Source organism: Bemisia tabaci, chromosome 9, assembly GCF_918797505.1.
Source record: "Bemisia tabaci chromosome 9, PGI_BMITA_v3".
Classification (NCBI taxonomy): Eukaryota; Metazoa; Arthropoda; class Insecta; order Hemiptera; family Aleyrodidae; genus Bemisia; species Bemisia tabaci.
Window position 1 is genome coordinate 5246201 of NC_092801.1, and position 25837 is coordinate 5272037.

General features: G+C 36.4%; 1 protein-coding gene across 7 annotated transcripts; it reads right to left on the reverse strand.

Annotated features, from left to right (window-relative positions):
• Positions 1-486: 486 nt before the first annotated feature.
• On the reverse strand, positions 487-25237 carry LOC109040192 (uncharacterized). Of its 7 annotated transcripts, XM_072304193.1 has the most exons (17): positions 24323-25237; positions 24141-24247; positions 22981-23087; positions 21655-21765; positions 19080-19223; positions 16829-17004; positions 15352-15501; positions 14456-14616; positions 13290-13390; positions 11521-11722; positions 10263-10516; positions 8242-8428; positions 7423-7455; positions 6448-6667; positions 5722-5784; positions 4466-4689; positions 487-3334 (listed from the first exon to the last, which is right to left on the reverse strand). In XM_072304193.1, exons 12-16 carry the CDS (start codon positions 8366-8368, stop codon positions 4677-4679), a joined length of 456 nt encoding a protein of 151 aa, XP_072160294.1. In that variant the 5' UTR covers positions 8369-8428; positions 10263-10516; positions 11521-11722; positions 13290-13390; positions 14456-14616; positions 15352-15501; positions 16829-17004; positions 19080-19223; positions 21655-21765; positions 22981-23087; positions 24141-24247; positions 24323-25237; the 3' UTR covers positions 487-3334; positions 4466-4676. The 7 variants fall into 7 exon arrangements, with proteins under 7 accessions (XP_072160294.1, XP_072160293.1, XP_072160295.1 ...); XM_072304192.1 differs by having other exon boundaries at positions 24141-25237; XM_072304194.1 differs by lacking the exons at positions 21655-21765; positions 22981-23087; positions 24141-24247; positions 24323-25237 and adding exons at positions 19582-19710; positions 21170-21647.
• Positions 25238-25837: the final 600 nt, after the last annotated feature.

Here is a 25837-nt window from a genome sequence, read left to right on the forward strand (position 1 = left end):
CCGTAATTCCTCATAAGAGCATCGCATCAACATATAAACATGACTGCACGTTTCCAAAAATGTGCTGTCATTGATTTTCAGAGCTAGGAACAATTTCATAGGACACCCTTTTTTAATGAATCGATTACAGGTAACACATAGTTATAATTATAAAAACAACAGAGAGAGGTGAGCATTTTGAAATTTTTATCACAGTTGACTTGTGGCGCTCTACCCACGAGGTTTCCAACAGAGTAAGGATTAATAAAGAAAATAGAAACTCTCAGAAAAATAATACCAATTCCAACAAAAGCATCATTTGTAATCAACAAATAGGAATTATAAAATATGATACTAATCATAGTTCTTTTAATGATTATTAACGTTTGTTCACTGTACTGATAAAAAATCAGAGGTAAGAAAGAAATTAAGAAGCATCCATCAGAAAAGCCCTTAATTCCTCATAGGAGCATCGGATCTACATACATAACAGGAACATACATAAAACATTACAGTTAAGAAAGGATCAAAAAACATCCTTAACAAATTTGGTACAATATCTTATAAGTTATAATATTAATAGGTCAGATGCATTGGTCACAGAATCGTGTTTTAATGCTCAATTCTTATAGATTAGCTAAAGTTAATAAGATCTGTCCAAACCGCAACTTTCTACATTCAATATTAACCGAGATATCGCCCTTTGAAAAGTCGGGTCTTTGACGTCATCCACCACGGTGGTGGCACCCTTGGTTTCTTCCACCTTGCTTTCATCAGAAATTCATGTTTAGTAACCAGTGCAAATGTGCGTCACACTGACTGATGAAAGCAAGGTGGAAGAAGCTAAAAGTGTCAACACCGTGGTGGATGACGTCAAAAACTCAACTTTTCAAATGGCAATATCTCGGTCAGTATTGATCGTAGAAAATTGCTGTTTGGACACAACTTATTATTGCTAGCTATTCTGCATGAATCAAGCATCAACACAAGTTTGTGGCCAGCACAACTGACCCATTGGATGCATCGAATCGATTTATAAGGAACTGTATAATTTACTGGATTCTGGCCCATCTACATCTTTTTCATCCGTTTCCGGAAGGGTGTCAATAACATTTTTTCCATACAGCATTTTCTTGTACTCAGGTGCATATGCTTCTGGTATATTTTTTTTTTGTACTAATTTCATGAGGTCTTTACATTTCGATGTACTAATAGGTAACCTTTCACTATAGGCCTGTTTTGGCTGAAAAGGAATACTACCAAGTTTCGACTCAATGAGAAAAGATTCACTTGTAGGGTTTTTATAACCGTAATAAACAGAAATGAGTTGATTTTTTGTGAAAACAACGGAGCTTACCTTTGAAATATTTAAATTTTGTTTTCTACTTTCTACACAAGTCATTTTATAAGATTTTTCCGTTTCAGCCCAGTCTTGAAAATCAACGAAGGTCAAGGATGTTGTACGGTATGGAAGTTTAGATTTACGACTGAGCGATATTGTAGTGAGCATTTAGAGGGGGCATAAATTACTTTCTTTCCAACAAAATTTTCAATCGTGGCATGAATACTATCTTCAGGAATATATGTGTGGCCTAGAATAAGAAAATTCAGATGAATTCTTTTTAAAAACTTAGCTTTCAACAAAAAATGGTGAAACATAAAAATTAAGAACTGATTCTTGATTTATCCAGTGCAATTATCACAGTACATTATGAGATTTTCTATGCCCCTAGCATCTAGATCTGTTAAATATCGGAACAAGGCTGGCAAATTTCATTTGCCCCCTTTTTACCTTCAGTCTCATTCCAAAGGAAGCAAAAACTGTCTAAAGTTTTACACTCATACACTGTAAATTGTAAACAGAAACTTTCCTTGAAAATCCCAGTAGCATGTTATCCCATGGGGAGTGCTGAGGACTTTTTGAAGATCAAATGATACATGTAAATAGTGACCTTACTCCACTGGAGTCTATACGTAGCCATTTCTGCTCTTTTAATATTTTCCTCACCTAAATCCGACACTCTAATACATTTTTCACACTTGTCTTTTTTGGGTACATGACATCCTAAATTAAATTGACTAAAAACGTTGCGGAAAACCCTACCTAAAATAGGTAGACTATAATTTTTGATACAATTTAATTTATACAACCGATACGAATTGGTAATGTTTCCAATATCTGATGGCAGATAGGGCTTTGTTGAAGTGCAAGTTGGCAATGCAGTGTAAAACTGTTAAGTTGGTAGTACGGAGTACTAACCTAGTCGTGTGAGACTGCGTGCTGTAGCGTAGTCAGGTTTTCTTACATAATGTGATAACTAGAATAAATCACTGTTCGGTCATCTTAACTCTCTTCAATGCCTTCCTTTCTTACATATTATCCACTGCTTTAATTAAGCTACCTCAACAGGCTTTTTTACGTTTTCTCTACAGTAATGTGATGGCACTGCCGGAATAATGTCAATGAATTGTTTGGCATACCTAATCCGATCAGTTTCAGCTTTGTTGGAAAGTGTATGTTTAACTCTGGCATCAGTTTTGGCATGATTGCCAGTGGAACTTGTGTTCAGAGCGTGGCGGAAGGCCATTAGGCTGACATCTAAGGTGGCACATAAAAATTTAAGACAAAAAATTTGTCGAATGCCATTAATGTTTAATTTATATTCTGTATTAAAGGAGCGGCTTGACTCACCACACCACCCTTCTTTCTATGCCTTTTCACAGGGATCTGCTTCATACAACTTAACAACCAATTCCTCTTTGAGTGATAGTCTTGGAGACTACATAGTATTCAACAAAAATTATTTTCCTATCTTCTTCAAGAATGCTTTTACAATTTTAATAACAGGAAGTATTATCACAGCATGGATTTGGCTTCATTAATTTATTGGACCCTGCATCTGCGGCCATTTTGTTCATTTGTCTTTAATTAATACGTTTTTTTTTTCGATTTAGGAGAGTCAATTTGAACAGAAATTTGGGACGATAGAGGAGAAGTATGTAAAATAGAAGAACTAGGTTTGGTACGTTCGACAAGAGGGTCTTGAAAAATCAATTCTTGTAGAGTCAGACTAGAAGAAGTAGGTTTGGTAAGATCAACAACTGGATCTTGAAAAATTGAGTCTTGTACAGGCAGAGCAGAAGAACTAGTTTTGTTAAGTTCAACGACTGGATCTTGGTGAGGTGGATCTTGCGGAAAATTTTGAAGCAAAAAAGAATCAGAGGTATCCACAAGAACATAGGTGTAGTTACCATCAGGTACATGATCCATGACGTTGAAGTCAAAGCTGATTGGCACTCCACTAGCCAACAATGCTTCCCAATTTATTTGGGAATTCAAATTTTCTTTGCCCATCTGGAAAATGCGGAAATAAAAATAATTAGAATTGCTGAGAAACTTTTGAATTGAAATTGAATAAAAGCTGCATTCTGAAATGTACTGCTTTAATTGTGGAATCCATCAAATCATTAAGGCTTATTAAATTGATTTTTTCCAGCGTGTACTGATACAGGGACAAGATGCACTGGCCAATCGTTCAGAGTTAGAGGGAGTGCGTGGTAAACGGCTACAAGCCTCGATCAATAGGATGCGTTGAAAGCTCTGTGGGGTACAAATTTCTGGAACGGTAGAACCGCACCATTTTTTATCTTTTGAGGTTACTTTCCTTTTTGCTGGCCCTTGCAGCGCTTTCTATAGTTAGATAAAAAAAGTTCTTTCCTGTTATAATTTCGTAAAACTAGGCTAATGATGAAATAAAAAAATTGTAAAGGAAAAATTCTCCTTTAACCCACTTCAAAATACTGACTCTATGTTTGCTTTAAGGGCTGTAATTGAATCAGTGAGGATGAAAAAATGCTAACTTAGAAAAATGTTAATGTTCAGGGGACTCATTAAACTGCACAGTAGCGCATCCATGCGTACTTACAGTGCATCCATTGCAATTTAGCGTTTTGAGTGTCTTTCCATGTACCTTTCTTGGCACTAAAAAGCTTTTTTACACTGACCATTTCACCTTTGTGCAGTTTTTGACGTCTCCTGAACATTCTAATTTTTCCCAGTTTTTCATTCTCATTGCTTTCATTAAAAGTGTTCTATCCATCCTTTTTGGACAGGGCAGATTGCAAGTTCTTGCATTGACTCTTTGTTGGATGGAAGTGGATGTTTCTAATGTACTCAAACACACTGTGGTTCAGCTTTTTAAGACTTAATAAATGAGTGCCATATTCAAAACTGTGGTCAGATGCAAACTAAGTGTAAATGATGAAAAAATTAAGGTTTTTAGCTTGCCATGAGAAAGTAGAATCATTCTTCTCCTTAGAAATATCTCATCTATTAGGAATGACATCACACTTTTGACATACACACACATATTTCGACACTGCCTGTATGCACATCAATTAAACCTTAACTTCACTTTCTGGGTTCTGCAGACCACTGGTAACTTGGTAAAGATTATAAAATATAGAAGCAAGACCAAGAACTCACCTCTTTTCAACTGGATGTTCTGGGTCAGTATTTAAACAGTCCTCTGACGACTGGCTGAGTTAAAGGCAGATCAGTCTTCAAAAAATAGAAAACACAGTAAGCAAGTTAGGGATGCTATAGCCGCCGACACTTGTAGGCACTACGTAGAGGAATTACCACCTTGAACATGACCAAAAACTGCTTGTGTTCAACTTCGCGTTGTAGAGAAAATCTAATGAAACCTCCTAAAAAATAAAACAATGAAAATTTCAAGCTGGAAGAATACAGTACAGTAGTAAAAGTTATGGTTAATAAGTTGCCTACAATTTTCAGCGACACAACAATGTTTCAGGTACATAGCAATGGTGAAACTGCAAATAGTGTATATCAGTTGTGTTGCTTCAAAAATTTCTGCTCCTATTTTATTTCTTAAAAAGATACCGAACCAACATCGTGGTTTAAAATTCTCAAAGAAAATCCTTCGAAAAGAGCGGAAGATCTCTGAAGTTTTAAAAAAAATGTAAAGGTTTTTTATTTATTTTTATTTGCAACTTTTTGTACATAGACACAGGCAGTTATCGTACACGTCACATTAACATAAATTTGATACTTAAATCTTATGTTAACAATATTACATCTAAATCACTATGCATTAATTTGTTACATTGTGATCGAAGAAATCGTCTACAGAGTAGAATTCATTATTAATTAAATACACTTTTAGTTTCAATAATTTGTTCCCATCTCCTTCCCTGATGTGCTTGGGAAGTTTATTATACATTCTGCTCCCTTCTCTGAGTAGGGGATCTACTGCGTTTTCAAGTTTTATGTTGGACTTGTTCCGAGTGTTATGAGAATGCACATTGTTGAAAGTTTTGAATTCGTCAAAGTTTTGAAAAACATATTTAAGCACATGATAGATATAGATGCTTGGGACCGTTAGTAGATTCATTTCTTTGAACTTGGATCGGCACGACTCGTTTCTGCCTAGACCAGAGATTCTTCTGATGATCTTTTTCTGCCAGATGAAAATGTCATTCAGTTTGTTAGAACTACCCCATGCGGCTATACAGGATGAAATATGAGAATATGCATGTGCATAGTATACATCTTTAAGAACTTTCTGGCTAACTAGAATTCTAAGAACTTTAAGTTGAAAAGATGTGGCTGCTAAATTAAATTAAGGTTAGATCCTCCTCCAAAAACTAGTAAACACAGTGAGGTAGTTGGGCATGGTATAACCGCCAATACTTAGCTTTATGTACAGGAATTAGCACCTTGAACAAGAACGCTTGTGTTCTACTTTGAGTGGTAGAGGAAACCCACTATAATGATGCCGGCTGAAAACCAAAACAATATGAATTTCAAGCCGGATAAATACAGCAGATTACTGCTGTAGTAAAAAAGAACGCCTTATGAGCATTTATATGTTGTTTAATCTATCTTGATAAAAGCAAGAATTTTAAGGGAAATTCGTAAACATACTCCTCCCAATTTTCAAAGAAGATGATTCGCAATTTTAGATAAAATTATTAGTTGGATAGAAAATTTCGAGGGAAAAAAATTCCTTAGTTACCTCAAAAATTACTTCTTGACTGGGAGAGATTTGGTAAAGTGTGAATGTTCGTACAGCGTCTATCCTTAACACAACAGAGTAGGTTGTTATTATTAACACATTCCTTGCTACAGTGTTTTGGTTGCGTATCAAAAGTAAAAATGCAGTTGCAGTGTTTTAAAATCTCTGCCCCTATTTTATATTTTGAAAGGAGACGAAACCAACATTGGCTTGAATTTCTCCCAGAATATTCTTTTCATAGAGCAGAAAAATGTAATTCAGTTTTACAAATGAGCTGTGTACATAATAGATGGACTTAAAGTTCACAATCTTTAGTTCCTTGACTGTTCAAGCTCCCCATTAAAGTCTCTGACTTTTCAGGTTCCACAGACCACCAGAAACCTCGTTAAAATAGTTCAAAGAAACATGTACAAGTTCAATAACTCACCTCTTTAAAACTCTGACGTTTTGGAACAGCATTTCATGAGTCCTCTGATGACAAACTAAGTTAAGCTTGGAGGCTCCTCCAAAAAGTGGACAACGTACGAAAAAACTTAGGCATGGTACAACTGCAGACACAGGTAGAATATATGCAGAGGGATTTGCACCTTGACCGAAATCTGCTTGTGTTCTACTTGGAGTGATAGAGCAAACCTTCTGTGATGATACTGAAAAATAAAAAAATATAAATTTCAAACTTGGTAAATATGTCCAGGAAAACCATGGTGTCTAGAATTTTTGACCAGGCTTATTCCCAGATTTTTCCCTGATTTATTTACAGGAGCTCATTCCCTGATAAGAAATCGTACTTCTCTCCTACTTCCCGAGATTTTCTGGGGGAAAAGAATATAACTCTCCAGAGTTCCATTTATGAATATCGATTTAAATTCCGATAGCGTTCCGGATGTTTATAATATCGGGTGAATGAAAGCTTCTCCATTCTTTTAATGATTTGAAGTTTCAAATGTGTCACGCAAGAAGTCAACAATAGCGCTCGATCAGATTAGACCGCCAAATTTGAAAACGAAATGATCCATAAGCATTAGAAATAGATCAAGAGATTCCCGGTTTCTGGAACAGATTCCCTGATTTTCTCTGTAAATTTTCATTCCCTGGTGAATCCCGGTTTTCCCATTCTAGACACCATGAGTAAAACTAGAAGTAGTTGTTAGCACATTACTAGCCGCAGTATTTTCAGTACGTATCAACAGTGAAACTGTAAAAATGCATATCTTGTTTGCAATGTTTCAAAATCTCTGTTCCTATTTTCTTTCTTTAAAAGGAAATGAACCAATGCCTTGGCAAACCAATGCCAATTTTGCGACCTTGGAATAAAATTGCGTTCTCATGTCCGGAAAAAGACGAATCATCTTTCAAACTTGATCTGTGTTCAGAAAAACGGTCAACAAAAGAAAAAACTCACCTCCTTCGTACTCTGAAGCAGCATCTAACATTTCTAAAACAGATGCAAAGACAAAATAGTTAAATTAATTTTTGAAAAGGTATAAAATGCACAAGCTCTTCATTTACATGAGTGTTACATTCCCAGACTTTTTCATGCATTTTCAATGCTTTTATTTCTGATATTTCTTATAAAAATGCTTTTGACAAAAAGTTTCTCTCACTAAGTTTCCAAAAATTGAAAAAATCCAAAATTCAAGCAATCAAAGTTCTAATTTCCGCAATGGAGCTTGTGGTTGTGATAGAGAATAATTAAATGTTGCCATCGAAAGAAAGAAATCAAGAGTCCGCAGCAAAATTCCCGGACTTTTTCAGATTTTCAATGACTTTTCACGAACTCGCTACCCTAACTTCCGAATCATATTCGATCAATTCTTGCAGACTCTCCTGACAGACACATTAAAGTGATTTTTTTAAATCTATCAGAAAGAAAAGAAAGACTACTGTAACTTCTAACAAATAAGGGTCAGAGCATGAGTAAAAATTGAGTACAATTACCTTAGGAGAATGTTTTGGATTCCACTATTCAAATGAGATCCAACAAAGATTTTCGGCCTGACCATGTTTTCTTTTTTGTTTCTGTTTTTGAGGATTATTAGTTTTGAAATTTTTAACAATCAATCATGAGAATCAGTTACTTTGTTTCCTGCATAAGGGGTCCTGGGCACCAAAGACCCTTTTTATAAACAGCACCTCAATTTTGAATTCTTGTGGACAAAGGTCACTTTAGCTTTTCCTGCAGATAATTAAAACTCTTATTTTCAGAGATGGTTTCACTTACCTAATATTTTTTTCTTTCTGTTGGGAGCATCTTTCAGTCTTTTCATCTGTACCGCGAGGAATTCCGCTAGAACCCATGGATCAAGCCCGTGGCTTTGGTTAAGATAGTATTTACCCTTTGTGAACATTTCTGACACAATAAACGTTTCTGACTCTGTATCTGTCTTTCCTCTATTCTTCTTTTTTCTCTGTAGAACACAGAATGAAATCAACTTATGATAAATGATAAAGATGAATGAGAAAATTTCTCACTGGTTTAGATAATGTTCAAGACAATACATCGTAAAAAAACAGGTTCATCATTGCATGGAAGTTTTCTTGTCACTTTTTTGTTATGCTGGAAGTCATTGAGGAAAATACTTATTACACTGAGTAATCTTTTAATGGACCACTAAAAAGACAAAGTGCGAATTTGCACATTAAAACACTTGTTTATTGTCATCAAAATTTCATGTAGAACAAATTAAAAATAACTCCTTATCAAGACATTGACGTTTTTCAATATGCATATTCAAACTTCCTGCTCATAGGAAAACCATGATCTATTTGAGATAAATTGCACACTAAACATCACTCTCACAGTTTCAGAGGTATGAACACACACGAATCTCAATCTCGGAGCTTAGGCTTAGCAGTTGGATGTTGTTTACACTTTGGACAACGCAGGACGAAGAAGGAAAGCTGTTTTGTTAACCCATTGACTGATTAATTAATTTTGGGTTTCCGAGCCCAAAATGAGTATTTTAAATTTTTGCCCTGATTTGCTTATTTCACCTTTACCTTATAAAATCAGATTTTTGGGGCTTGTAGAGCCACTAACTCAAAAAAATTTGATTGGTTACTTATTACTGGACTATAAAGAGAGAAAAATTGCCTGGTTGATGAATATTACTTCCATTTTTACTTTTAACCATTTCCACCACCATTTTTTTTTTCTTCCTTTTTTTTCATTTTGACTTCCCCCCCCCCCTTTTATTTCTTTTTGGTTTACAAACCCAAGAGGAAGCGCAGATTACTTATATTATAAGATAGAGATTTTATTACAAAAAGAAAAATGAGGGTTATTTTCTAAACTTGAAAATTACCGTATAATCGGGGAAATAATGGACCAGATCGGGAAAATATGAGAAAGTTTTGTCACTGTGTTCACATGAGTCGATAAATGTGGCGCTCTCTGTCGGGAGACACCCAAAACAATGCAAATAATGTTGCCAAGTCTTAGGACGAGTGGGACTTGTCGCTTCAGATCCGGCCCGGCGCAGCGCGCAGGAGTCCCACTCGTCGCTTTCAGTCAATGGGTTAAGAAGCCTACAAAAACTTGTATACAAAGCCCAATTTGATTCAAGTAAAATCTTGTTTTTCTTGAGAACAGGAAATTTTTTGTGACCAATGCTAAATTAAAACGCTGATAAATTTTGTTTAGAAGTTAACTTCAGCCATTTTCGTTGCTTGAATGTTCAAGAAATTATGCATTAGTTAATTTGGTGGAGTTTCATTAATCATAACACCTGCCACCTCATGATAATTTGATCGATCGATATTTAAGAAATTTCATTCATCTATCAAATGCTGCAAGTGTTTTTGAGGGTATTAAAAAAGAAATAAACAATTATGAAAAAAAAGATTGATTTTACACAAAACTTGTGGTCCTGCATCAAATTATATCAGTCAATCCTCAGATGAACCAAACTCAATTTTTCAAGTTATTTTTTGCTCCTAGAAAATGGCCTTTAGAACAGTGGCTTGGCGTGAACAATCGATTACCAATATTTCCCTATTTGAAGCTTTAGTAAAGAATCGATTATTAAGGTGTTCGTTACGAACACCCTGTTTATCGATTCTTTTCCATAGGTTTAAATGGCAGATCAATCGATACATCGCAAAGCACACCACGCCACTGCTTTAGAAGCTACGTAAAAGGCACCCAAGTCATGTGCATCACAGTTCTACAGGTATTACAATTAACGCAGAACAAGTCAGAGAGAGGAAAATGGAAAAGAAATTCAGAAAAGTAGCACTAACCGAACTAGATGAATTACAGTAGATATCGGTTAATACGACATTCAAGGGTCACGGGATTTTGTCGTATTAGCCGATATGTCGTATTAACGATGTCGTATTAAACGATATCTACTGTACTTATATCCAACTTGTTTACTCTACGTTTTGCCAAAGGCCGATTCGAATTGCCTTGGTCCAAAAGGATGGGTTCCCACGCTTTTGCTATGACATTATCTAGAGACACAATGTTTTCTTGCTCTGGATTTTTTGGTATTCTGAAAAGAAATTAAATGAAGAACTCGTTAAATCATGATTTGAGGGAAGGACAATCAAGTTTTGTTTAAAATTATCGGCACTGTTGATTTAGAAATGCATAAATTCAACTGAACTGAATTCAACTGATTTAACTGAAGAATTTTTTCCTTAAAAATCTCTGCTGCCATTTTAAACTTGGGCACATTGTCATGATATACCTAAAACAAAAAATGAAAATAATTTAAAATTACATTTTTATTTTCATCTTTTATTTAAAAACCTGACAATGGGTACAAGCCTGAAATGGCTGTAGTTTTTCAAAAGGAAAAAAGTCTACGGTAAAATCAGCGAGTGAAAGATTTATCCATTACTGCAAAAATATTTATCATGACAAGCCGTGCTAACTTTTTGAAAAAGACTTTTTGAAAGAAACTATCCTTTGAGACAAACTCATCACTGTAAGATAAAAATAACATTTTTACGCTTATGATACAGCTGGGTGTTTTGATCATCATTTTCAAGAAATGCTTGATCTCATCAAAAAAACCATGCATATTATACAAAGTTTTTATGAAGAAAATTACAAAAATCAAAAGAAGGGAAAAGCTTCATTAGGTATTAATAATAAAAAAAAAAAATTGACCAGAGGAAAATAAAGCAAAATAATGACAATAAAAAGCAGGTTCGCCATCAAAAATCCTCAAATTTTAGACAATATATACGTAACTGTTTTCAAAAATATTCTTCCTCAGCTTCTCGCATCAAAGTCAAACCATTCTATTTTCTTGTGATGTGCTATGGAAAATCGCCATAAGAACATTAAAATGCTGCCAAATTTCCTCCGATAAAAACATTATTTAGATAGAAATATTTTTCCTTGGTGTTTCAGATATTTTGGATTTACTTGCAAACATAATTGTCCGAAAAATTGGAAGAAAAATAACTACAGCTTTTTCAATAAATTAATGTTTTATCAAAGGAAGTTTACCGACGCCTGAAAGTTCATACAGCGCTTTTTACTTACTTCTGCCGACACTCTTGTTATTCCTCAGTTTCTTCTTGAGTATCTTTCAAACTTTTAGGCGACTCGTTCATGGGAAGGTCCAAAGGCAAAGGGGTTGGTGGTGGTGTTGGAAAAGGCGGGGACAGAGGATTGTGTCCGTCCATCATCGAGTGATCCATGTCATTATTGAAAATTTCCTCATTAACAGGATGCCTGGCAGCCTCTGAAAAAGTCGTCCAAAAATTACCTCAATTTACTTTTATTGACATTGTGAGGACATGAAAAGGGATACAACCTAGAGAGTCGAATCTGGAAATATGCTGGGGATTTACAGAGGAGAAATTTACATTACAACATAGATTTTTCAGGAAAAAAATAGATCAACATACCATTTAATTTTTCTTTTTTGCCTCAATAACCAAATAATTTTGTGCTTAGGTGATGTATTATGATTCAATTTTTGTCAGATTATTTCTACCGTTCACAATAGAAAAGATTTGGCAACCTTCACTGATGTTTTTTCAAAAATCAGGGTAACTTATAATTAGATTAAGACAGGAATGTTTATCAGATTGGTATATATGGTCAGCTTTGTATCAAATGATATATCGATGATGGATAAACGAAGAGATGAGGGATGATGGATCTTTCCTTTTATCCCGGTTAATGAATGAACATAATGTTTTTTACTATCTTGTACGATCCTTTAACGTACCTGTGTAACTCGGGGTGGAATGCATCCCTAGAGAAAATACCGCTTATCTCCCGTCACCAACCCCCAAGGATCCCTCATGCCAAAAATGGGAACATCCCGATCAAACGATCCAGAGATCAGTGAGTGGAGTGGCGCTTTTATTAATACAGATAGCAGATCGATAGATCAAAGACCGATAAGTCGAAGAGATCAAAAATCAATATGTCAAAGATCGATAGGTCGATTATTCGAAAATCGATAAGTCGAAGATCCTCCCCGAGCTACCTCCTTTACGATACTTTTATGTACCTGTGTAACTTGGGGTGGAATGCATCCCTAAGGAAAATGCCGCTTATCTCGTGTCACCAACCCCCAAGGAGCCCTCATGCCAAAAATGGGAACATCCTAATCAAACGATCCAGAGATACAGATGTCAGTCAGTGGAGTGGCGCTTTTATTAATATAGATAACAGAGTGAAAATGCAGAAAAAATGCTTTAAAAAAACTTCATAGTACTGAACGTTATTTGTGGAGGCACTCAATGCATTCTTTATACTTGTGTTCAATATATCATACACCATTTTTTTATTGGAGAAATCTTTTGAGTTCGGCAGTTGCAAAAATGAACTTTACATGACAGCGCGCTACTGTAGGCGGACATGATTGCAGCCAAACTCCAAACTCCGATACTATCATTTTCGGAACAAGTAAAATGCACCGCGTTTAATTCTTGAGAAAACTAACTGAGAGGCAAATCACTCAACTTCAATGATTGAACATCTACCGTAAAATATTTTGTTCCAAGCCAATAGTTCAAGATCAAAATTACACAGAAAAATCAGCTGTATAAAAAACAACTTGACTCTTTAACCTAAACATTTCTTTACAACTCTAAAAGAATTTACTAATTTTCATTTTTTTATCTGCTCAAAAGAGTTTTTAAGTTCTCAACTTAGGTTAAACTCCAAAGAGTTGATGATTTCAAGATTAGACATTAAAATAGGTGCGTGGAACAGTTTTTAAGAAAGAGGAGATACGTAGATTGTTTTTATAATGGTTGATTCGACTGTTCAAGGGATACAAATGTATTTTGTACCTGTAAAACTTTGTTTGATGATTCTTTCAGGAAACACACACCGATCTTCAGGTTCATTATCTTCTTGAAGGTAACCACTTTCCGTAATGGGCCAAAATAATCTGGGGAAAAAAGAGGTGGAGTATAATAAAATGAACTAGGTAATCGACCCTATGGACAAACAATCACAGATTACTTAGGGTAATTTTAATGTGTCTGACTTGAGCGATAAATTGAGACAATATTTGGAAAAATATTTGGACCTGAAAGGTGAAAACTCATGAATGTGACTTTCTTTAAAATCGCCGAAGTCTTTCGATGAACAGAATAATCTGGGAAAATTACTTTCTTCAAAAAATAAATAAAATGAGCTGGAGAAGAGCAGAAGATTTGTTAAAATAGTTTAGGCATCAATAAAAACATCGATAAACTCTCACAAAATTGTAGATTAAAAATCGAGGCTGAATGATTTTGCGGAAAGGGATCTCATAACTGCTTCATTTGCCTGACTTTTTTGGCTTTTTCCTGACTCCAGAATTTTGTGATTCTCTGTTTTTCCCTGATCTTTGGACAAAACTACATCTTAGATTTTTTCCCTTAGAATTACGCTGACTGCTGGTAAATTTTGCATGAAATTTCCACTTAGATTTAAATTTTAGAAAAAGGCACTTGAAAGTTGTCCCTGCTCTCTAAAAATAATGCCGGCTGCAGTTGCTGAGCTGATGCGCTACTTGCCTAAGTCTTAGACTTTTCAGGTTTTCTTGAACGCCGAGAACCCTGAAGATTAATTAAAAAAATGTGTAATAAAAGAAGTATTTGGATGAAGTTTGACAATTTCCTGCAGATTTATCAGAAGATCAAAGTTTTGTGAGACTTTAAAACATTTCGAAAACAATGTATCTGCTAAAATTACATTTTGGATTTTCCTGATTTTTTACCTGAATGAATCGATAATTGTCTAATTACAAAAACCAACATATGTAATGAACTGAATAAAATGTTTCACTTTTCCATGTGCTAAACTGCAAATAGTTGAAGAATGCTTGACAAACTTGGAATTTTCTGATTCATGACCGATTTTCGTAATTTTTCCTGATATTTTTACTAACAGTGGCTGCTCTGAAATAGAAGACACATTTACTATTAATAATACAAGTTGGTATTGTAGGAAAAACAATAGTCAATACCTGAATTCATCCATTTTCCAGACTGCTTCTCCTTCAGAAGTGAAAATATCTCTCGATTCATTAACCACTTTTGGTATTCAAGAAGGTGGGGAGGACAAGTTTATCTGCTTGCTTTGCTAGTTTATCCTCTTTCTTGTCTAGTTTCATAACAATATTTTTATCTGAAAAATAAAAAAACAAGGTAAATTGATTAGGATCAGAAGTTCCATTGATAGAAAATTTGACTTATAGATCGAAAGAAGATTCAACTGATAGATCAAAAGAGGAGTTGAATGGTCCATAGACAAATGATTTGCCTTGTCAAAGGAGAGACTTCTAGTCAATGAAACGGATGAGATGATCCAACTTATTGATTGACAGAAAATTTGATTGGTTGATTGAAAACAATTTGACTGGTTAATTTAACAGGTCAATGAAGAGACAGTTTGACTGATGGAATGATAGAAAATTGGATCAGTTAATTTACAGGAAAGGACACTATGAAATTTTTCCCACTCTCTTGTGGCCCCAGGTTAAGGTGCTAAGCAGATGCGCTATTTGCAATATTCCGATACTTTCCAGGAGTTCCCTAAATTCCTGCCTTTCCTGGATGACTGTATATTCTCTGACTTTCCAGGTTTTCTAGACTTTCGAAAACTAAGCAAGGGCTAAAAAGAGAGAAAAATAGGGGTCATCACTCCCGCAAGTTGCCCTTCAACCCAAGATTTGCCTTGTTTGTTGCCATTCGCAGATGAGGTATTTTTGGCACCCTTACTTTATGTAACCCTGAAGACAGAGGCTAGAATTTGTGATACACCTTGAAATTTTCTTTGTTAGAGATCTTAAGTCATGGGAGTTTCAAGAAGTATTTCCAAATTTTGGTTTAAGGATTACATATCCTACAATCTCACTCTCACCAGTATTGAGAAAAGGAAGGAGTTGAAATTCTTCAACATTAAATGTTTCCTTTTTCTTCTTCTTAGCTTTTTCTTTTTGCTTAGTACCTTCTTCACCAGTTCCAACATCACAATCCTCATTGTCTTCCATCATCGTTATTTTGTTTCCGGCTGAAAAGAATAAATATGAGGTTACCAAGTATCCTCGACAAATGTATCAAAAAATGACTTGGAATTAACTAAATTCTCAGAGAAAACAGTGTTTTTAATTTAACCCTTTCGATAGAACCATTGTATCAACCTATCCACCTGTTTGTGCATTGCCCTCTCTCTTTAATGGAACAATTTAATGGAATCCATGAACCCTCAAGAGTTGGTGCCAAGTTTCAGACTTCTTGCATAATTATCTATTAAGATATGAATAAGAAACCATGTTATACCTTAAAAAAAGCGGACGTTAGAATTCGCTGTTCATCTTAATCAAGCTCATTGATCTCCTTGAAGATAGTGTAAATAAGCACATTAAAGTACCTAGTAATAAACATAAATAAGACTGTTGCATATGGGTATCTGTAGGATGGCATCCTCTCCAATATTTTCCCTACTTTAGAAGATCAATAATATAATTTGACTCTTGGTTCCAATTTGAAAGTTAGCAAACACTTAGTTCCTTAGAAAAATCATTAAAAAACTCAACAGTTATCATACATTGATTCATTTAAAGCACTTTCCCTTTTTTACATTAGATAAGTAGTTAATTTTATGTCTTAAAAATAGTTTTACGTAAGAACAGGAGATGTGGTCGTTTTTTAAAATCACTGCATCTCAATTGAGGGCTTTGGATGACAAGTGGGCTAAGAGCAGTTTTTGCTATTTCAAGGGTAGGTTTTGAAAAGTTTAAAGTAGGATGGAGCCTTGTTGCGGAGAAAAATTACAAACTCAGTTTTTAATGGTTAAAAATTGGATTTTGGTGGTGGCTTTTTCACAGAATATATTCTGGGACTAGTTTTAGTTTAAATCATTAATATCTAAAATTTTTCAAAAGCTGCACTCATCCCCCTTGTCTCCCAAGCCCTTCCATTGAATTTGCTTTAAATTTAAATTCCTAGAGCTCATTTTTTAGAAAAAGATTTGCTCTTTTGTTTAAAATGATTTCCTTGACGAAACCCTCTTTGCTGTACAGACGCAAATGTGCACAGCTTTGAAAACTTTAAACGTCATTTTCTCAAAACTTAAAAGCTTAAAAACTTGACATCCGCTATCTATGCATATATGGCTTTATATACTGTCTGTTGGTATAGATATGAACTACAGTTGCATCATATTCATGACAGATGGCGGACACATCTATACATGAGAGAGAGCCTTAAAGCGCCTCAGACTGCCATGTTTTGCCAATATGTTTTTCCTAACTTGGTTTGTGGGATGTACATGGAGAATCTTCATCTAGCGCCTATTGAAGGAGTAAAGCCCCTGAGAAAATACTTTGATCACTTACTTTATGTTAGCAGAAAGCCGTGTGCTCATAGTTCTTGCCCAAATTGAGTCGACATTCTTGGCAAAAATAATCAGTGAATTCTGAATCGCCATCGCAGCTTCAGCAAAATTTATTTCTTATACTGCTGAGGAGTTATTGTAGAGGTTCCTAATATTCCTCATGTATGCCTCCAGGTACTGAAAAATGTATTTGACAGGTAAGTGAAATAAGTAAGTATATATAATTTTTTCTCAGCTTTGTCATACCTAAATACTATAATATTTTGCTTCTCTTGCAGGCTTTTAAGGTGCACCTCCTAAGTGCCTTGATAAGCTTTTCTCTTATTCTGTAAAGCTTTTTTTTATCAAATTGTCGAAGACTGCAATAAATTTAAATATTCAGTCACCAACACACCAACCACTTTCTTATGGAACCATGTGGTAGAAAGACCATGTGGACCACTCTTCTGAGGTGTCTTCAAAAATTAACATTAATAATTGTGCAGCCAGGTTGCGAATTCAAGAGATGGTGAGTTCCAGAAAAAATAAGTCACCATGAAGGCTTTTTCCTGAAATCTGACACCAAATTTTAACTTAATACCATGAAAAATTTCTCTGCTTCAGTTTGGCAAACATCATAAAGCAAAGATCTGGAGCACAAAACATACATCAGTTCTGCATGAATGAAAGCTGGGCACTTTCTTTCAACCTCCTTTGGATAATGGGCATGAAGTTTGACAACAATGCATTAGAAGAATGTAAATCTTATCATTCAGAACTTAGGTATCAACCTCCAGTTTAAATTTGAATAGTACGAATGGTTGTTGGACTGACAAAGATATGATTATGATTTCTCCTCGTGCAAAATTAGTTTTCAAATTATTTCCTTCATTTTAAATTAAATCCCAATATTCCTTTGAAGAGCATTCATTCACAAGGTTTGATTTATTTTTTTTTATTTTTATTTTTTTTTTTTGAAAAATGTACCAGTCAAATGGAAAATTTAATCTTGAAAATCAGGGTGAATATTTTTATTTTAGCTTTTTAACATCTTTTGATGATGAAATGTAATTCATATGTTGGAATATGGTGGTGAAAAGTTGTTGTAAAAGAACTATGGCAATGACCTAAGAGCAAAACCAGGTATCTCTGTTTGCACGTTGCAGACTTCCTGACATACTATGTGTTTTCTTCCAAAAATTCCTCATCATAACTCCGGGAAAGTTTCCTTAACTTTTCTTCACTCTTACAATGGAGATGTTGCATGTGTGAGGGATTTGCGATTTGACCATTGATTCTTGTGTAAAAGTTCACAAGAAACACGATGGTGCCACTGGTTTTCTCTGAAATCATCTCCCAAGCTCAAAAAAAGCTCTAAAAGTGAGGCCAAAATGGAGGGGATATCCCACCCTACCCTGAGAGTCCACCTCTACATCAAAACAAACTCTCCATGCAAAGATAGGGAGCAAATACATTAGCAGGGTTGCCACTTTATTTGGGGACTCCCAGAGGGACTCCAAAACTGAAAACACGGCAACCCTGCTAATGTATTTGCTCCCTATCTTTGCATGGAGAGTTTTTTTTGATGTAGACGTGGACTCTCAGGGTAGGGTGGGATATCCCCTAATCGCAAATCCCTCACACATGCAACATCTCCATTAGCAGAATACTCTACGCAAGTTTCATAAAGTCTTAAAGTTAGTTGGCTTGCTCCGCTTCAAAAAAAGGGGGGAAAAAAAAAATAGGAGCAGAAATTTTGAAACACTGCGATGGAGATACATGATTTCTTACTTTGGTGTGCAGCTTCAACATAACTTAGTTCACACTTTTAACTGAATTCTTTGTCCATAAAAACACAATGTTCTCATATCAAAGTTGTACTAAGTAGATTACGGAATGTTGGTGAAAAAACGATGGACTAAAAAGTTAGGGGACATCTTCCCTTTATTTACACCACGATGCATCACGCATGCGCATGCACTATGCATTATGTGCATCACTATGCATAATCTTAGTCATTATTACAAGCTGTAAGCTGTGTTTAAGCTGTAAGTGGTTGTTCAAAAGAACTTATCAATTTAAAATGCAATACTCTGAATTTGAAATTAATTTCTTGAGCCTGCAACATTTTAGGAGAGATCTTTGACAGGTTTTGCACTAATATAAGAAAAAGAGAAAAGAAAAAATATGAGCTATTTTACCTAAAAAAGTATTCCAGTTCTCATGGATTAACAAAATGATTTTACTTGATGAAAAATATTTATAACTCATACCTGAGACAAATCTATGAAGGCCAGTTTGGATAAATTGGTTGCTTTGAAGAGCAACTCATGCTCAGAGATATCCGTTGCTTTGAAGAGCAACTCATGCTCAAAGATATCCAGTGGCTCTGCCGCCATTTTGATATGTTTTTAAATCTGTAAAAAGGAGAAATCTACATTAGGAAGAGGGCAACAAAATTCTTCGGGCTTCTTTTTTTCATGTACCTGCAATATGATGAGCAGGTTTTTAATTTGTTGCAAAGGCAACCTTCCGAAAATAATACCACTCACTAAGAGACTAATCGATTTTTTGCTGACTACTTTTACTTGTGTAAACAGTCTATAGCAGATCATTTAGCCAGTCGTACAGAGCGGAGAGTGATACAGTAAGATTACTGCTGAAGTTGCTACCTCAGACAGGAGTTTAACTCCTCTCAAATAAAGTTTACAAAGATACAAAGAATATGGCAAAATGCTTTAGTTCTTTTTGAATTAATTTAAGGTCTCTACATACCCATTCTGATCAATTAAAAACGGAGAGTACACTGTGAACCGAAAATAAATATTCTTGAGTGTTGCACAAGTCAATACCAGAGAAGGTTGACGGTGGAGAGTAGATAAAATTGGTCAAATAACTTTATGCCTTCAAGAGAAAGGACAAACTTGTGTAAAACTATCAGAAGTAATACTGCTAACTTGAGGTAGAGGTGTCGTCAGCTAAGTTGGCACTTGAATACATAGCATTCGCAAGCAACTACAATGTAGTAGTCCAACAGAAATCAAGGATTGACTAAGCTCACGATCAGGCTGCCGTCAATCCCCTATAGCTGTTGGACAATTGCATCTCAATAGACGCTATTAGTGGCACGTCACAAAAAAGCGTTATACATATCGATTTATTCGCATTATAGTAGCATTGAAAGAGGTTACGCCAATGTTATTGTATGGATCCAATTCGATACAATGGAGAATCCCTATGATGACTTCACTACTAATATCATCTATTGCTTGCAAGTGGAATGTAAACAAGTGCCAACTTAGCTGACGACACCTCTTGAGAGCAGAGTAAACAGGTAATTGTGAAAAATTTAGGGTTGAAACAATGGAAATATAACATAGAACATAAAAGTGGAAGGATGGGGCAGTCTTGCTGGTCTCAGAATCGTGTAACGATACTTTATTCTTGCAGATCAACTAAAAATTATAAGATCTGGCCAAACAGCAAATTTCTATGTTGAATATTAACCGAGGTATCTCGCCTTTAAAAACTTGACTTATAAAGTCATCCACCATGGTAGGAAATATCATGTTATGCACTTCCGCAGTGGATGACGCCATAAGTCAAGTTTGTCAAGGCGAGATATCTCGGTTAATAATCAAGGTACCTAGAGAGTTGCTGTTGGGACAGATCTGTTTACTTAATGCTGATCTACTAGAACCACGCATCAAAACATGATTCTGTTAACAGCGCAACTGGCCCATTGAATAAAGGAAGAAAAATGATCATGGGAAACAAAGGCCAAGCTATCGATTTGCAGGGAAGAGATGGTCTAGGTGAGCTTTCAAAATGATGAAATTGGCCTCTTTATCACAGCATGACTACATGCAGACAAACTAACTCTTTCCTTTAGAGATTAAACGACATGAACGTGAAAGAAGGAAAGAGTTACAGGACATACGGGGAATGAGGAAATTATAATTCTTGAAGAGGAAATTCAGGCGGAATATACCTCCAGCCTGATGGTTGATATGTTTTGTTTGTCGGATCGACATAGATGACATAGGTTAATAGACGGAGCGTGATTGGTCGGCTATGTCTCATCGCTGCTTTATCGTGCCTTTGTCAGGTGGAATGATCGACATACTGTCGGAAACTTAAGAGGTGCCGTTAGCTTGTCGAGAGGTCAGACCCGACATAGACACTACAAAGCAGCGATAAGACATAGCCGACCAATCACGCTCCGCCTTTTAACCTATGTCATCTTTGTCGTCCCGACAAACAAAAAATTTCAACAATCAGGCTGCTGACAATGGAGTCTGAACTAGGATGATCATTAGTATTCACAGTTCTTGCTACTTGCAGGGGATTGGGAAAGAAAAACCTGTAAAACACTCTTCGCTGTGCTCAGAAGTTCCTTCTTTAAAGGTAGCTTCAGTCTCACACCCAGGAATCGATCGTTGAAACTCTTATCAGCATGTCCACGCCTAGGGGATCAAGGTCTTCCAGGCGCAAAGCTCACAGCTCACACATTCCGTATCTTTGTCCTGGCATACCAACAGAGTTTCAAGAACCGGTCTGCATTCATTGATTGACTAGATAAGATAAGAGGAGATAAAGAAATAGCTCTTGGTCCATAGCAGAGTCTCCAAGTGCCAAGACGAGTCCAGCAACAGACAAAAAGACTTGTTCCGTCACAGGAGTCTGATGACAATTCTATCGTGACATCGTAAGTTATGGGAACTTCACTACGTTCTCATAAAGGAATCGGTAGTGAAAGCTTCCTCGATTTAGTTGAAACAGAGGCGATTGAAAGCAATACCAAAATGACATCAGGGGAGAACGCAAAAACGACTCATACACTCATACCTGTAAAAATCCACTCAGAACTTCGGTTTCTTTCTCCGCACTTCTCATGGCTTCTTCTTGATTTTCGTTGGCTCTGGGGTTCAATATTCTTCTCGAATTGATGAAATACTTCTGAATGAGCAAAGAAGATGACAGTTTTAACGGGCTAATAATTAAATAAATAAAATTGATTGAGCGATCCGGAATTTGAATTCGGTCACCGGCCGTGGTTGCGCGGGGAAATGCATGGCTGGTCGCCATGTTGAATTTCAAACAGCTAAATATCGAATATCGTATCGAATGCGATTGTTCGATATCGCACTATCGATTCTTTACCATAGCTTCTAACGGGGCACGTGGTGATATTCGATCATTCACAAAAGTTGGCAAGAAATCCGCCTCTCAGCCAGACTCCGTTCTTCTCGCACCGGCTCACATTCGAGAAAGGCTGCGGCTAGAATTCTTACGATCAGCGACCTTTCTCCTCATTTTACTTTGAAACTTTCAATCTTAGAGGAAAATGTCATAGGACCCGAAATAACGACCGTAAAATTTCCTATCGGTTCATTACACAAAATTTTCGAAAAAATAATTTTCGTGACCAAAAATAAGGGTTTTAAAAAGGGCGCAGGCAAAAATTCTTATGATCAGCGACCTTTCTCCTCATTTTACTTTTAAACTTTCAATCTTAGAGGAAAATGTCATAGGACCCGAAATGACGACCGTAAAATTTCCTATCGGTTCATTACACAAAATTTTCGAAAAAATAATTTTCGTGACCAAAAATAAGGGTTTTAAAAAGGGCGCAGGCAAAAATTCTTATGATCAGCGACCTTTCTCCTCATTTTACTTTTAAACTTTCAATCTTAGAGGAAAATGTCATAGGACCCGAAATAACGACCGTAAAATTTCCTATCGGTTCATTACACAAAATTTTCGAAAAAATAATTTTCGTGACCAAAAATAAGGGTTTTAAAAAGGGCGCAGGCAAAAATTCTTATGATCAGCGACCTTTCTCCTCATTTTACTTTAAAACTTTCCATCTTAGAAGAAAATGTCATAGGACCCATAATAACGGCCGTAAAATTTCCTATCGGTTCATTACACTCAATTTTCGAAAAAATAATATTCGAGACCGAAAATAAGGGTTTTAAAAAGGGCGCAGGCAAAAAATGTTATGATCAGCGACCTTTCTCCTCAGTTTACTTTTAAACTTTCAATCTTAGAGGATAATATCATAGGACCCATAATAACGGCCGTACAATTTCCTATCGGTTCATTACACTAAATTTTCGGAAAATGGGAGAGGCGATGGAAAGGAATACATACAAGAAAAACGACTCGTACCTGTAAAGATCCACTCTGAATTTCGGTTCCTCCGCACTTCCCATGGCTTCTTCTTGATTCTCGTTGGCCCTGGGGTTAAAGCTTCGTCTCGAATTGATGAAATACTTCTAAATGAGCAGAGAAGATGACAGTTTTAACGGCAAATGATTCAATAAATTAAAATTAATTGAACGCGCGATCTGGGGACCGGTCGTGAATTCGTGATTGAGTAGGAAAATGCATGGCCGGGCCGCCATGTTGCATTCTTCAAACAGGTGGACGAATTTAATATCGAATATCGTATCGAATGCGATTGTTCGAATATCGCACTATCGATTCTTTACCATAGCTTCTAACGGGGGCACAGCTATATTCGATCATTCACAAACGTTGGCAAGAAATCCGCCTCTCAGCCAGGACTCCGTTCTTCTCGCACCGGCTCACATCGGAGGAAAGGCCGCGGCTAGAATTCTTACGATCAGCGACCTTTCTCCTCATTTTACTTTTAAACTTTCAATCTTAGAGGAAAATGTCATAGGACCCGAAATAACGACCGTAAAATTTCCTATCGGTTCATTACACAAAATTTTCGAAAAAATAATTTTCGTGACCAAAAATAAGGGTTTTAAAAAGGGCGCAGGCCAAAATTCTTATGATCAGCGACCTTTCTCCTCATTTTACTTTAAAACTTTCAATCTTAGAGGAAAATGTCATAGGACCCGAAATAACGACCGTAAAATTTCCTATCGGTTCATTACACAAAATTTTCGAAAAAAATAATTTTCGTGACCAAAAATAAGGGTTTTAAAAAGGGCGCAGGCAAAAATTCTTATGATCAGCGACCTTTCTCCTCATTTTACTTTAAAACTTTCCATCTTAGAAGAAAATGTCATAGGACCCATAATAACGGCCGTAAAATTTCCTATCGGTTCATTACACTCAATTTTCGAAAAAAATAATATTCGAGATCGAAAATAAGGGTTTTAAAAAGGGCGCAGGCAAAAAATGTTATGATCAGCAACCTTTCTCCTCAGTTTACTTTTAAACTTTCAATCTTACAGGATAAATATCATAGGACCCATAATAACGGCCGTACAATTTCCTATCGGTTCATACACTAAATTTTCGGGAAAATGGGAGAGGCGATGGAAAGGAATACATACAAGAAAAACGACTCGTACCTGTAAAGATCCACTCTGAATTTCGGTTCCTCCGCACTTCCCATGGCTTCTTCTTGATTCTCGTTGGCCCTGGGGTTAAAGCTTCGTCTCGAATTGATGAAATACTTCTAGATGAGCAGAGAGATGACAGTTTTAACGGCTAATGATTCAATAAATTAAAATTAATTGAACGATCTGGGGACCGGTCGTGAATTATCGTGATTGACTGACTCCGTTTTGCAATGCTGCTTCGCACCGACTCGAATGCCCGGCCCGGTCGTCGCCTGACTTACTAACTCGTTGCGATTATCCCACTCGTTCTTGGGGATTCAGTGCTAAACCAAGAGTATTCCAAGGTTATTTTGATCGTAGAATTCATTTTTGACCTTACTTTTCTTAATATAATGACGTAAATACACAATTTTACGCGTTCTGTCAAACTTTCCGTAGAGACATAATATAAGTTTCCTGCTCAAAAATAAATTTTACTCGTTCTTGTGGGCATTTCGTGGTGAAACTCGATGGCCCCAGGGACTTTTGATCGTAGAATTCAATTTTGACCTTATACTTTTGTTGATTTGTTGGCACAAACACATGATCTCGGGGGTAAAAAGAAAAGGTACTCACCAATAGATTGTATTCATCCTGGTAGTCATTTCGTGTTGAAACTTCGCAAACTAATGGTATTTTGGTCAAAAAATTCATTTATGAGCAAACTTATGCTAATAATTATATGTGATGACACAATCGATGATGACACATAATTGGGAGGGGGATGGGTGGCGTGCGGTCCGGATAAGCAAGGCAAGCACTGCTTGCCCAAATATTTCAGAAGAAAGAGGAAAATTACACCTATATTACATGTTTTAAATTGTAGCAAATATTATTGATAAAATGTAATGATGAGAAAATTGCATTAAAAACAGAAAGGGAGAGAGACCAAGTTACGTATGCAGCAGCCACAAAAGTAGGAAAGCGGCAGAGCGGACAGATGTGGCGCAGCGAACATGGGGATGAACATGGGCCAACTCATATGCTCTGGATAATCGCTTTGTGATGGGCTGACTATGAGCGAAGAGCCAGCCAGAGCCAGACTGCTCGGCGGTGGAATCAAGGCGGGCGGGGGGGGGGGGGGGGGGGGGAGCGTACGTTCCGAGTACCCCGCCGCGTGGTGTCCGGCCGCGGGGCGGCGCTTCCCTGCGCCGCCTGCGCGATCTATTAGTCCAGGCGCCTGGCGCTAAAAACGAGGCTACCTGGAATTTCGGGTACACAGCGATTTTTTTGGCTTACTTAGGCCTTGTCTCCACGGGACGTTTTCATGGGATTTGTCCCAAGTTCGAATCGCAGGAATGAAACTTCTGGGATTTTTCTCAGTTACCGTCTCCACGGGACGAGGCTCATACGGTCCTGCGACTAGTTGGCGCGGGAAGATAAATTAGATAGGTAAAGTCGAGTATTTGACCGTCATTAAAATAATAAGTGCACTCAATTGACAATTGGACGTATTTCTGCCAAATGGAACTATGTGCATTAAGACATGAGCCCTGAGACCCATCGGAAGACATGCTTAACAGAGCTCACGTCATAATGCACATAGTTCCGTTTGATAGAAATACGTCCAATTAGACACATATTTTAACCAAACAAACAGGAACAATGGAGGATTCAACAAAATATCGCACAATCCGTTTACACTTCTTCTTCCTCTCTCGGTGGGT

Coding starts and splice junctions, on each gene's coding strand:
- LOC109040192 (XM_072304193.1), bottom strand. CDS start 8,368: ATGTTCACAAAGGGTAAATACTATCTTAACCAAAGCCACGGGCTTGAT. Junction 7,456..8,241: donor CAGAAAGAAAAAAATATTAG/GTAAGTGAAACC, acceptor CATCTGTTTTAG/AAATGTTAGATGCTGCTTCA. Junction 5,785..6,447: donor AACGTCAGAGTTTTAAAGAG/GTGAGTTATTGA, acceptor TTTGGTTTTCAG/CCGGCATCATTATAGTGGGT.